We start from the raw sequence: 13,485 nt of genomic DNA on the forward strand, positions 1-13,485 counted from the left end.
CTTTTAGAGAAAATCTATGCAGCATTCTTTCTCTGAAGAGTTGCCCCCCTAAGGCACATAACCCATTCTTGATCGTGGAAGCCAGGGGTGCTTGGAATCTTACCCTGCCTATAATATACTGGACTTCAGCAGCCAGTCCTTATGATGGCCCAATAAGAGTTGCCTATGATGGCCCAATAAGAGTTGGTATTAAGACAAATGGCAATTGGAAGTAATAGTAAGGTTAAGCAGGGTCACACATGGGTGGCCGTTTCCAAGCCTTCAGGGATGCTGATGAAATGTGAAATGTGCATGCAGCTTTGTGGAAGCTTGAACTATCACAGCAGACTTCTTACTGGTATCTTATTGCAGGGGCATCTTGTTATATGCCCAACGGCATTCTCTCATCTATGTGCATTACACTCCCCCTTCCAAGATGATTTTAGTTATGAAATAGTTCCCCCATGGAGAATGCACAAAATAAGGGACAGAATAATTTTAGAGCTCGCTTCTCCCAAGAAAAATATGTGTTTAAGCAGTCAACACATAATGCATACCTTTTTCATTTCCCCGGCTTTTGTCTTGGCAAATAGATCTATTCTGGCAGATGCTGCGTCTGTGAATTCGTTCTTAAGTCAGGAAATAAAGAAACACACTGTGGAGAACATGAGGATTGTTTACTATTACGGGAATGAGAGTGCCAGGCCACATGGCAGGATGGGCGCCCACCCAGTAAAGCTGATACATCACAACTGCAGCAGCTACACTTCATCACTGAGTTCAGAAGCATCTTCTGTAGAGAAAGAAAGGCCCATGTTCCTCATACTCAAAGCGGTGAACCCACAGTGGTTGGAAGCCCTGAAGCGAGGCCAGGATGGAGCCACCAGTCCACACAGCAGTGTCTCTTTCTGGCAGCACATTTATCTGGGGGTTGTCATTGGGACACATGCTGCTCAGCTCCTTCTGAAGACGGTTAGGGAAGCCGCTGAGCATAGTGCTGCCCCCGCAGAGTAGGATGTTGCCCATGAGGTCCCGTTTGAGGGCGATGTCACACTTGTTCAGGCAGGACACTGTCTGGGTATGGAGACCCAGCTGCATGGACTTGATCAGAGAAGGCTTGAAGAACATCTCTGCGCAGAGGAACCGTTCCTGGCTGAGAGATATTTCCTTCCCATCTGGCAGAGTGTATGGGACCGAATGATCAGTGGATGGGACTTTCTTCTCTTCATTTGGATCCAGGGCCACAAAGCAGCATTTCTTCTTGATGTCCTCCACGATGCTCATCTGGTCCTCTGTGAAGTGTTTCCCCGAACAGTTCATCAGGTTCATCAGGTAAGCTGTCAGGTCAGAGCCTGCATAGTCCAGTCTCCCGGTGATGCTGGGCAGAGGATACCCCTCATAGATTGGGACCACATAGGACACGCCATGGCCGACCTCCACCACCAGGCCAGAGGTCCTTCCGTAAGAGTACATGGAGAGGCGGGACTGGTAGGCAATGTGCATTGCAGGCGTGTTGAAGCTTTCGAACAGCATCTCCGCGTACTTCTCCCGGTTGGTGTGTGGGCTCAAGGGCGGGTCCGACACCAGTACTGCATGTTCGTCTGGGGCTATCTTCATCTCCTTCTGGAAGAGATATTCCCAGATATCCTGCACTGAATCCCAGTCCACAATGATGCCATGACGCAGAGGATTGATGAACTTGAGACGAACGTCTGGATCAAGCAGCTCCTGGCCCACGAATGTCTCTTTGCGATTATCGCCAGTTTTGGCTGTCTCCATGTAGGGCTTGCCCACTGTGGATGAGATCTTGTGAGTGGGCCTGGGAAGCCCGGCAAAGCCACACTTACAGTAGCCAGTGCCAAGGTCGACCACCACTGCTTTGGTCACCTCCATCTTGGGCTTCTCCTTTGCCACCTTTGATTTTGTAGGTTCTTCAGGCACCGAGCTATTGGAGCGGACCCACACCGCCCGCTTTGCGGGGCCGTCCATTAAGGAGGCCGTCTGGAGGACCTGGCTCTGCAGGGAGGTCTGTTCTCCCCCTATTTTGGCAGGCCCATCCCCTATGATTGCATTCTGTGAGGCCCAGACACTGTCACAAGCCATCCTGCTTTCAGAAATTCCCTCAGTCCCGCCGCCTCAAGGCCTGAAAGGCCTTTTAAATCAGAGGATAACTTCAGAATCTTCCCAACTGATGACATCACTTATTATGACATAATCCAGTGACCTGGTGGGCTTTCTAGATACTGGGAAACTGTCCCATGTTATGGTGGATGGGGGGGCGGGTAAAGTTTTTTTATCTTGGGAAGCGGACTTGGCCCAATGGATAGGGTATCCGCTTACCACATGGGAGGTCTGCGGTTCAAACCCCAGGCCTCCTGGACCCGTGTGGAGCCGGCCCATGGGCAGTGCTGATGCACCCAAGGAGTGCCGTGCCACGCGTAGGGGAGCCCCACGCACAAGGAGTGCACCCCATAAGGAGAGCCGCCCAGTGCGAAAGAAAGTGCAGCCTACCCAGGAATGGTGCCGCACACACGGAGAGCTGACACAACAAGATGATGCAACAAAAAGAGATAACAGATTCCCGGTGCCGCCGATAAGGATAGAAGCGGTAACAGAAAGAACAAGCAGTGAATGGACACAGAGAGCAGACATCTGGGGGGGAGGGAGGGGAGATAAAGAAAAAATCTTTAAAAAAAAAAAAAGTTTTTTATCAAATTTTGTGATACACTTGATTAATTCAATCAACTGATATTTATTGAGTGCCTGCCATATGCAAGGCAACTGGGAATCCGCAGTGAAAAAAAAAAGCAGACAAAAATTTCTGCCCTTACAGAGTTACATTCTAGTTGGGGGACCCTGGGGGAGGAGACAGACAACCAACGTATTTGTTAGGACATGTTAAGCTAAAGAGAATAGCACAATGGGGTGGGGATGGGGAATGTGGGTGGTGGCAATGTTAGTGTGTCCTTGGCAGGGCTCCCTGGGACAGTGATGAATGAATACAGACCCCAAGAAGGTAAGGGGAGAGAGCCAGGTATAATCTGGGAGCAGCTTATGCTCCTGGAGGCAGACAGGGCTAATGAGTTAGTACAGGGGTCTGCAAACTACAGCCATGAGCCAAATCCAGCCTGCAGCCTGACTTCTGTAAATAAAATTTTATTGGAATGCAGCTATATTCATTCATTTATGTATCATCAATGGCTGTTTTCACACTACAACAACAGTTGTCATTGAGATCAAGACCATATGGCACACAAAGCCAAAAAAACAGAAAAAGTTTGCCAACCCCTGAGTTAGAGACGGGCCAGGAGACCAGCAAACAAGGAAATGTAGATGAAGTAGAAGAATGGTGCGGGAGGGCAAGCCGCACTGCAGGCCTCATAGGTCACTGCCAGGGCTTTGACTCAGCAGGAGGTGGGAAAGCACTAGAGAATTGTGAGCGGAGAACTGACATCTGATATTAGCAGAACCACTCAATACTATGGTGAGAATGCCACCAAGAGTGATGGTAACTGCCAGGCACTTGTTATCTCACTTCTTAGGACAAACTTAAGAGGAAATATTTTTGCACATATATTTGTACACAGGCTCCTCCTCTTTAAGGGTCATTGGTTTAGGGAGTGAAGTTAGAACCTACAGAGACCAGCCTCCCAATGGAAGTTAAAGATGCATAGGTCACCTGTTGAGGATTGAATCATGTCCCCGACAAAAGATGTTCAAGTCTTCCTCTGAGTTCTTGAGGGTATGAACCCATTTGTAAATAGTAATTTTGAATACTGTTAAGGCAAATTAGGGTGCAGACTAATTTTTTAACAGGATCTTCAAAGATCCCATTTAGATGAAGCCAGACTATATCAATGGGCTTTAATCCATATAACTGGAGTTCTTATAAGGCAAAGGAAATTGGGACACGGTCAAAGAAAGCCATAAGAGGAGACCAAGGAGACAGCTTGCCAGGTGACAGAGACAGATGCAAGCCAAGGAACCCCCCAAAATACAGCAAGCCAGCATCAGAACACTACAGACTTTGGAGACATGGCCTGTCGAGACCTTGATTTTGGACTAATAGTCTACAAAACCATGGGACAATAAATATTTGTTGCTTAAGCCAACCAGTGAGTGACATTTGTCATAGCAGCTCTGGCAAACTAGGACACCATCCAAGGATATCCAGCCAGGCAGTGGTCAAGCTCCCCTGACTGTAGCTTCACCCAAGGGGTGTGCTTGATGGGCATGTGTGTGACTCTCAGGCTGTTCAACTACTGTCTCACATGCCAACCCTGAAGCTGGATGTGGGTGCTGATGTCTCATTTCTCCAGAATCCACCATGATGATGCAAGGCACACTGGGTCTAACGCCAGCCCTATGCTGTTCTTAAAAGAAGCAATCACTGTAATGGTGGATTTCTCCGTTAGGAAGACTACTTGGGATGCTCTTGGTTTCTTGTGGGGTGTGAGCCCGGACTGACCCCAAACTTGTGAACCTTGTGGCTATCTGAAGGGGGCAACCAGGCTATCATCTCACATACAAAATCTCAATTTCTTGGTTCCATGGGTTGTGGATGATGATGGCACTGCGTTTTGAAGAAAGAATAGGAAAGTACATTTCTCCAATGCCTGGTTCCCTGAAAAATGGTTTACTTGCCTTTGCTATTCAGGGGCTGGCATGGTCAACTCAAACTGACTTATTTCAAAAGAACTTACACGATAAACAAGGTACATTAATTTAGAACCATCTATTTCTCTCCCACAGCCTCTCTCTTAAATATCTGTGCCTGCTTTGTATATATATTTTCACTCCCTTGGATTCCTAAAGATCCTGTATTGGTTTCCTGTCACCACTTAAAAGCATACAAATGTGTTACCTTACAGCTCTGGAGGTTAGACATTCACAGTCAGTCTCGATGGGCTAAAATCAAGGGGTCAGCAGGGCTGCACCCCTTCTGGAGGCTCTAGTGGAGACTCCTTTCCTTACCTTTTCGAGCTTCTAGAGGCTATCCATATTCTTTGGTTCATTGCCCCTTCCTCCATCTTCAAAGCCAACAGTGTAGCATCTTCTTTCTGACCTCTGCTTCCACTGTTGCATCTCCTTGTCTGATTTCAATCGTAACACCTTCTTCTTATAAGGACTCTTTTGATTGCACTGGGTCCACCTAGATAATCTAGGAGCATCTCCCCATCCCAAGACCCTTAACTCAATCACATCTGCAAATTCCCTTTGCAATGTGTATTAGTCAGCCAAAGGGGTGCTGTTGCAAAGTACCAGAAATCCGTTGGCATTTATAAAGGGTATTTATTTGGGGTAGAAGCTTACAGTTACCAGACCATAAAGAGTAAATCCTTCACCAAAGTCTGTTGCCACATTTTGGAGTAAGATGGCTGTCAGTCTTTGTGAAGGTTCAGCCTTCCTCTTCCTCCTAAGGCTCTGTGGTCCCAGCTTCTGGTCTCAGCTGTGGCTGGCATAAGGCTTGTCTCTCTCCCTGCAGCTCTTTTCTTCCCGGGCTCAGCTGCTCTGGTCTCTCCACAAGGTCAGCTGTAGCCTATCAATCTCTCTTTCCCAGGCCTCTGCCATGTCTATGAGCTTTCTCTGTTCTTCTGTGTTCTCTTATGTATTTACTTCCCGGGGCTCCAGCATCAAGACTCCAACTTTCTCTTCTACCAGGTCATTTTCTCAGTGACTCCTTGCGCACCAAGAGGGCAGGGACACATCGTCCTACTGGCATGGCCAAAGCAAAGCCCTAATTTTAATTTAGTCAAGTAGAAGTGAAACCTTTGAACTTACTACAGTCAAAGAGGAACACGCCCAGAGGAACAGACCAGTTTACAAACATAATCCAGCATCTGTTTTTGGAATTCATAAGCAATGCTAAGCTGCCACACCATGTAAGTTACCATATTCACAAGTTTGGGGGGTTAGGATGTGGACATCTTTGGGAGGGACCCGTTATTCAGTTAGCCTCTTCCCTGGTCGTCATTTTCAAGGCCATCTTCCCCAGGGACTGCCAGAGTGTGCTTCTAAAAATATAGAGCTGATCTTTGTCATTTCCCTATTTAAAGCCTTTGCTCGTTCCCCTGTCACCTTCAGGACAGACTGCAAAGTACATCCCTTAATGGTTTGGTTCCTGCAACCCTCCCACCCACCCACTTCTCCACTCACTTTTCCACATCCACCCTTAACTCAAAATATGCTGGGCCTGGGTGTTTCCTGGAGAAAGTCAGGCTATTTCCCACAGCAGTGGCTTTCTGTGGGCTTTTCTCTGCCTGAGACACCCTACCCTGTCTTGTTCAACTGGTGACTTCAGTCCTCTATCAAGCTGGACCTGTTCCCATCTTCCCTCCATGACATCTTCCCTGCCCATCACACTGCACTGTGGTTTTCTCTTCGTCTTTCTGCCCCACTAGATTGGGATATTGGGAGTCCCCTGAGAGCAGGTTCACCTTTGTGCCCCTGGCATCCTGCACAATGCCTGGCATGATATAGGTGCTGATGAATGTTTGTCAAGCAGATGACTACTAGGAAGTAGCACAGCCCTGGATTAGTTTCCTTTTGCTGCTGTAACAAATAAACACAAATTTAGTGGCTTAAAAGAATACAAATTACTTTTACAAATTTGGAGGTCAGAAGTCCAAAATCAGTTTCACTGGACCGAAGGTATCAACAGGGCTGGTTCCTTCAGGAGGCTCTAGAGTATCATCTGTTTTCTTGCTTTTTCCATCTTCTGGTGGCTTCCTCGTTTCATGGTTCATGACCCCTTCTTCCTATCACTCCAGCCCTTTGCTTCTGTCATCACAGCTCCCTCTGACTCTTTGACTCTTCTCCTTCCCTCTATAAGGATAATTGTTATTACATCATTGGGTCCACCTGGAAAATCCAGAACACTTGCCCCATCTCAAGAACCTTAACCACAAATGCAAAGTCCCATCTGCAAGGATTCCAGGGATTAGAACGTGGACATCTTTGGAGGGCCATTATTCAGCCAACCACATCCCTCCTCATTTGACCTGTGCATTCCACTTCATGAAGACACTTGGAGCTTTGGGCATGACATGCTTTGTTGTACATGCTTTTCCCTGATGTCTATGCTCAGCCATCCTTACCCCATTCTATCATTATGGGTGAAAGAGGTGTTGTACTAGCTTAAGGCCAATTCCTCCATCTCATCTGTAAGGTCCATGAGTATGGGGACTCTCAGGCTTTAGCCCCACATTATCTGGACTAAAGCCAATGAACACTTCAGTCCTTTGACTTGACCTCTAGAATTTTGCATGCCCAAATGTGCTTGGTTGAAGCTCTTTTCCTTACCTTTTGTGTCCCCTGTCCCTTCTCTCCCTTTCTGAGTTGATCAATGGTAGAAGAAGAGACTGTGGGCATGCTGCACCTACTGCCTGGCACAGAAACCTCGCGACACATGCACACACACACGTGTCACCAGCCATCTAAAATATGGGTTCCCTGGGATGTCAGAAGAGGTCCTTCTAAGGAAAGAGACCCTATATTGCTCAAACCATCTCAGACCTCTTTTTTTTTTTTAAGGGCTACACATACTTTTGCTCTTTTGACCCAAGACCAAAAAAGCTGTGTGATATGGCTCCTTCCTGAAAGCAACTCTGGGACCCTCTTCCCTAGTGGAGAAACAAAGTCTGGAAAGATGAGGTGAAGAATATGTTTTCCCCTAAGATGCTGTCCCTGGGCCTAGTCTTGGTTTTGGGGATACCTCCTAACCTTGACCTTTGGAAGAAAGGTGAACCAGGCCCCTGTAATTTTAGTAGCTCTGAGGGGAGAGAAAGAGAAATATCTAGTGAGTAAAAGGCTAAGGCATAGCATTTCTTCTCATGAATCACCTGAAGTTTTTCTTACAAAAGGAAGATTCCTGAACCCCACCCCAGCCTTACTGAATCTGAATTTGTAGAACCTAGGAATATTTAGGCCTAAGAATCCGGCCCTCCAATATACTGAATTTTAAGACCCCTTGAGAGGATCAGGTGCTCTCAGCAGAGGAAGGAGTCCTTGCCAAACAGGCACTTTGATCCTCTTTGTTCTTTTCCAAAGCTCAGCCTGCCTTGTGGTATCCCAAGTACTAAACCTGTGTCATTTTCCTTAAGGTGGAAGGGAGTGGAACTCTTCAAAGGTGTTCTGGCCACCGCATATTCACCCCATTGGCAAAGGTGAGATCCTCCATCCAAAATTGTATGAGATATCTCAACACACGACACCATACCCCAGATACCATACCCAATGGGAGCAGTTTAGTAGTCACACACAATCCAGCCTTGGGGAAAAGGACACATCACGTCATGCAGGGCCACATGGGGGTTGTACTTGGGAGCAGGCTTTGTAGTGACAAGTAGGAGATGTGCCCCCTGGTTCCCAGGGAGGATGTGATTGTCTTGTTTGAATAATTTCACAGGCTGGCAGAGAAGTGAGACTTGTTAGATTGAGGACTGGGTGGAGCTGGTCCTGCTGATGGGGGAACAAGCTAGGTGGGGAGACTTTCCTGCTGGGTGAAGGGCATGTCTGGCAAGAGCAGAGAACGCATGGTTAGGCCTTGGAGGCCCTGTGAGGCTCAAAGGTATAAAGGTAGCCGTTGAAGTTTTAGGCCTTACAATAAAGAGGGAAGAGGACTATTGAGGACTTAAGTCTGGATCCAGCCACTTTCTCTCTCCTTTGCTGCAGACCACTATGCTACAGTCCAGTGGCCTTGATGCATCTCTAAGTCGGCGTGTCCAAGTGGAGTTCATTATCTTCTCCTTCATCCCTGCTCCTCTCCCTGCATTCCTGTTTTCTATGAGGGCACCACCATCCACCAAGTCACTCAAGACAGAGACCTGGAGGCAGGGAATAGGGACCAAGCTGATGGGTGGACATCGCACCATCATAGATTCAACTAACATTTTAAGTAGTTTACCCAAGGTCACCCTCAAGTATAGAAGCAGATACTTGTACATCAGTGTTCATAGCAGCATTATTCCCAATAGCCAAGAAAATGGTAACACCCCAAGTGTCCCTGAATGAATAAATAAAATGTGGTTGGTCCACACAGTGGAGTACCGTTCGGCCATAAACAAGGAATGGAGTCCTGACACATGCTGTGACTTGAATGAACCTCGGGAGCAATATGCTGAGTGAAATAAGCCAGACACAAAAGGACAAATGTTGTATGATTCCACGTATATAAAATATCTAGAATAAGCAAATTCATAAAAACAAAGTGGAATAAAGGCTAACAGGGTCAGGTGGGAAAAGGCATGAAGAGTTATTGCTTAATGGGTATAGAAGTTCAAGGTGATGAACATGGTTTGGTAATGGCTGGTGATGGTAGTGCAAAATTATGAATGTAATTAACAACATTAGGTTGTATATATGTTACTAAATAAAATTTTTTAAAAAAACCATAGAACTATACAACACAAAAAGTGAATCCTAATGTTAATTATGTGCTATAGTTAGTAGTATAATTATAATATTGTTTCATCAAGTGTAACAAAGGTGCCACACTGATGCAAAGTGTTAATAATAGGGGAAACGGTGTGTATGAGGACAGTATATGGGAACACTGTATTTTCTGCATGATTTTCCTGTAAAATGACAACCTTATTTTTATTTTTATTATTTTTTTAACCTAACTTTTAAAAAGACTGAAATAGTAAAGTGATAAAATTTTTGAAAAAGGAGTAGATTTGAACCCAGGTCTTCTGAGTCAAGTCCTGCTCTTCCCTCATTCTGTAATGTCTTTCCATGAAGAATGGAAGAGTTGCCTAAGGGGGTCCATGGCACAATCTTTAAATAGCCCAAGGTTTATCACATGGAAGAACCTTGGCCTACCCAGCCTCAAGAGTAGACACGATTAATGGCATCTTCAGATGTCAATCCAGTGTGAGGGAAAGTCTGTTATTCACAGCTGGCCAAAATGGGGCGCGCAGTCTGCACCAGATTGTTGAGCGGGATGTTCTAAAGGGTAGTCAATGTCCAGGCCTCAGGTTCTGTGATACCACTCAGGGAATTTCTAGACCTGATGTTCATGATTGTAACCCTTATAAAGTTGTTACCCACATAATCCAGTTTCATAGTGCCATGTTCCAAGAAAAAATTCAGCCAACTGAAGTTCCAGAATGAGTTCTTAGCATTCTTATGTTGTCCACAGCTGGATTTCTTAACTATATCTTAAAATCCATTTTTTTCCAATCCACATCACCAGATGGCTCACCTACTTGCTCTTCTTCATTCTCCCTTCCTCAGCCCTAGCTGCTACTCTTCCTTTTTTTTTTTTAAGATTGATTTATTTATCCACCCCCCCCCCCCGCCGTTGTCTGCTCTCTGTGTCCATTCACTGTGTGTTATTTTGTGTCTGCTTGTATTCTCATCAGGTGGCACTGGGGATCTGTGTCTCTTTTTGTTGCATCATCTTGCTGCATCAGCTCTCCATGTGTGTGGCACCACTCCTGGGTGGGCTGTGGTTTCGCATGGGGCGGCTCTCCTTGCACAGGGGCCACTCCTTGTGCGGGGGGCAGGCACCCTTATGCGGGGCCATCCATGCATGGGCCGGCACTCCTTGCGCGCAACAGCACTGTGTGCAGGCCAGCTCACCCCTCAAGCCAAGAGGCTCTAGGTATCGAACCCTTGGACCTCCTATATGGTAGATAGACACTCTTATCTGTTGAGCCACATCTGCTTCCCTCCTCTTCCTTTTTTCCTCCTGAGTCTTCACCGGCAAAGCCCTAATGTGACTCTTTTGGGCTTGGGGGTGGGGGCATTTGGGAGGCAGGTCCCTATGGGAACCTAATAAATTTGTCCCTTTGGACAAATTCACCTTTGCTTGGGCAGAGGTAAGGGATTCATCTTTTCCTCTCTCCCACACCCCATGTCTGATCAGATCGTCTAATGAAAGTGCAACCATTGAGGCTAAAAAGGTCCCAGTAGTCAATGAAGAAGGCCTCAAATGCTAAGATTCCTTAATTTCAAGTTTGAGGCCTAGGACCTCTCTAGCCTCATCTATTGCACTACATTTCCAAAACACCTTAACTCCTGGAAGTTTCCCACCTTCGCTCACTCTGTGCTCAGGCTGTGCTCTCTGCTTGCGATGTCCTTCCTTCCTGGCTTCTTGACACGTACCCCCCGTGTCTTTCTGATTTGACTCATCGTCTCCCCTGGCCTCTGTCATCTTTCACCAGCAGGCAGCACTGAGCTGGCCCCACCGCCAACCTCAGGCAATGTCAAGTGGAGATGAAAGCTCTGCTGGGGATTCAAGCTTTAAGGGCAGCCTTCTAGAAGGCCTAGTGCATTGGTGGACAGATAAGTTGAAAGTCCAGTACAAACACTCCCCAGCTAGTGGCTCTTGGGCAAGTCATTTGAATTCGGAGCCTCAGTTTCCTCAGCTCTGCCTACCTCCCAGGATTCTGTGAACTAGCAGGTGAAATGCCTGATAACAGTGCCTGGCTTACTGTAGGGGCTCAATAACCATGCATTCCTCTCTCAGTCAAGAAGCACCGGAGGAAAAGGTATCCAGTGAGGGGATGGAGGAGCAGGATATAAGGGGAGGCGGAATCCTCGGAGAGTCCAGGTTGCTGGGATCTCTAAAGCTGCTGGCCAACTGCTCTACCCAGGAGCACATTCGCGTTGGGGGTGGGGCAGGCCGGGGGAGCAGGTCAAAGGCCGGCCAGGGCCAAGTCCTCCCCAAGCCGCCTGAATGGACCAGCCCCCCATGACATCACAATCCCGCCTGGGTGGTCGCCGAGGCGCTGCTGCCGGAGCTGGGCCCTCTTATTTCTCCCCACAGAGCTCTAGGATGTGGATGTGAGAAGTGAGCCAGGAAGGGAGATGGCGACAAGGAACAGCCCTGGCCCCATGCCCATGGGCACGGCCCAGGGTGACCCCGGAGAGGCGGGAACGCTGCCAGGCCCCGCCGCCAGCCTCCGGGACACGGGCTCAGCCACCCAGCTGAAGATGAAGCCCAAGAAGGTGCGAAAGATCAAGGCGCTCATCATCGACCTGGGCTCGCAGTACTGCAAGTGCGGCTACGCGGGGGAGCCGAGGCCCACCTACTTCATCTCCTCCACCGTGGGCAAGCCCTGCCCCGAGGCGGGCTATGCCGGCGACACCCGCAAGGAGACCTACGTGGGCCACGAGCTGCTCAACACGGAGGCGCCTCTCAAGCTGGTCAACCCGCTGAAGCACGGCGTCGTGGTGGACTGGGACTGCGTCCAGCACATCTGGGAGTACATCTTCCACACGGCCATGAAGATCCTGCCCGAGGAGCACGCCGTGCTGGTCTCCGACCCTCCGCTCAGCCCCAGCAGCAACCGGGAGAAGTACGCCGAGCTCATGTTTGAGGCCTTCAGCATCCCGGCCATGCACGTGACGTCCCAGTCGCTGCTGTCCATCTACTCCTACGGCAAGACCTCCGGGCTGGTGGTGGAGAGCGGGCACGGCGTGTCGCACGTGGTGCCCATCTCGGAGGGCAACGTGCTGCCAGGCCTGACGGGCCGTGCCTACTATGCGGGCAGCGACCTCACCAACCACCTGATGCAGCTGCTCAACGAGGCGGGCCACAAGTTCACGGACGACCACCTGCACATCATCGAGCACATCAAGAAGAAGTGCTGCTACGCGGCGCTCCTGCCCGACCAGGAGCTCCGCCTGCCCCTGGAGGAGCTGCGCGTGGACTACGAGCTCCCCGACGGCCAGCTCATCTCCATCGGCCAGGAGCGCTTCCGGTGCGCCGAGATGCTCTTCAAGCCCTCCCTGGTGGGCTGCAACCAGCAGGGGCTGCCCGAGCTCACGGCTGCCTGCCTGGGCCGCTGCCAGGAGGTGGGCTTCAAGGGCGAGATGGCCGCCAGCGTGCTGCTGTGCGGCGGCTGCACCATGCTGGACGGCTTCCCCGAGCGCTTCCAGCGGGAGCTGAGCCTCCTGTGCCCAGGGGACAGCCCCATCGTGGCCGCAGCGCCCGAGAGGAAGACGTCGGTATGGACCGGGGGCTCCATCCTGGCCTCCCTGCAGGCCTTCCAGCAGCTCTGGGTCAGCAAGGAGGAGTTCGAGGAGCGGGGCAGCGCCGCCATCTACAGCAAGTGCTGAGCCACGGGCCCCGCCAGGGAGGCCTCCGGGTCACTTTATACACATTTACAGAATTTCACATAAAACTTTAACGGGCTGTGCCTTGTCTAGTCTGGATTTCTTGGTCGAGTCTGGCAGCGTCAGGCTGCGGGGAGTTGGGCTTAGATGTGCCAACACCTTTGGCTCTGCTGGGTCAGGAGCAGCAGAGGGACCTCACTGCCCCCTCCCCGCCTCTGCCCACCCCGTGGGGGGATCCCACCTAAGAGCCCAGAGTATGGCTCAAAACCAGATTCCATACTGCTTGCTCATCCATTTGACAAAGGAAGAAACAGGTCAGAGATGAAGGGACTAGCTTGTCCCAGAGCTAAGAGGAGGGTGAGAAACTCACCCAGGTCCCTGTCTCCTGGCCACAGCTTGGTCCCTGCTTGATCGCCCTGGACCCCCTCACTCGCCCTGCCT

At 49.4% G+C, this 13,485-nt stretch overlaps 2 protein-coding genes across 3 annotated transcripts; one reads left to right on the forward strand and one right to left on the reverse strand.

Moving 5' to 3' along the window:
- Window positions 1-637: 637 nt before the first annotated feature.
- ACTL7A (actin like 7A) lies at window positions 638-2,138 on the reverse strand. The gene has a single exon (XM_004476546.3). The coding sequence runs from the start codon at window positions 2,080-2,082 to the stop codon at window positions 760-762; it is 1,323 nt and encodes a 440-aa protein (XP_004476603.1). The 5' UTR covers window positions 2,083-2,138; the 3' UTR covers window positions 638-759.
- Window positions 2,139-10,489: 8,351 nt separating this feature from the next.
- On the forward strand, window positions 10,490-13,125 carry ACTL7B (actin like 7B). 2 transcript variants are annotated; one of them, XM_004476547.4, is made up of 2 exons: window positions 10,490-10,585; window positions 11,753-13,125. In XM_004476547.4, exon 2 carries the CDS (start codon window positions 11,794-11,796, stop codon window positions 13,045-13,047), a length of 1,254 nt encoding a protein of 417 aa, XP_004476604.1. In that variant the 5' UTR covers window positions 10,490-10,585; window positions 11,753-11,793; the 3' UTR covers window positions 13,048-13,125. The 2 variants fall into 2 exon arrangements, with proteins under 2 accessions (XP_004476604.1, XP_058158910.1); XM_058302927.2 differs by having other exon boundaries at window positions 10,517-10,612.
- Window positions 13,126-13,485: the final 360 nt, after the last annotated feature.

This window comes from Dasypus novemcinctus, chromosome 8, assembly GCF_030445035.2.
Source record: "Dasypus novemcinctus isolate mDasNov1 chromosome 8, mDasNov1.1.hap2, whole genome shotgun sequence".
Classification (NCBI taxonomy): Eukaryota; Metazoa; Chordata; class Mammalia; order Cingulata; family Dasypodidae; genus Dasypus; species Dasypus novemcinctus.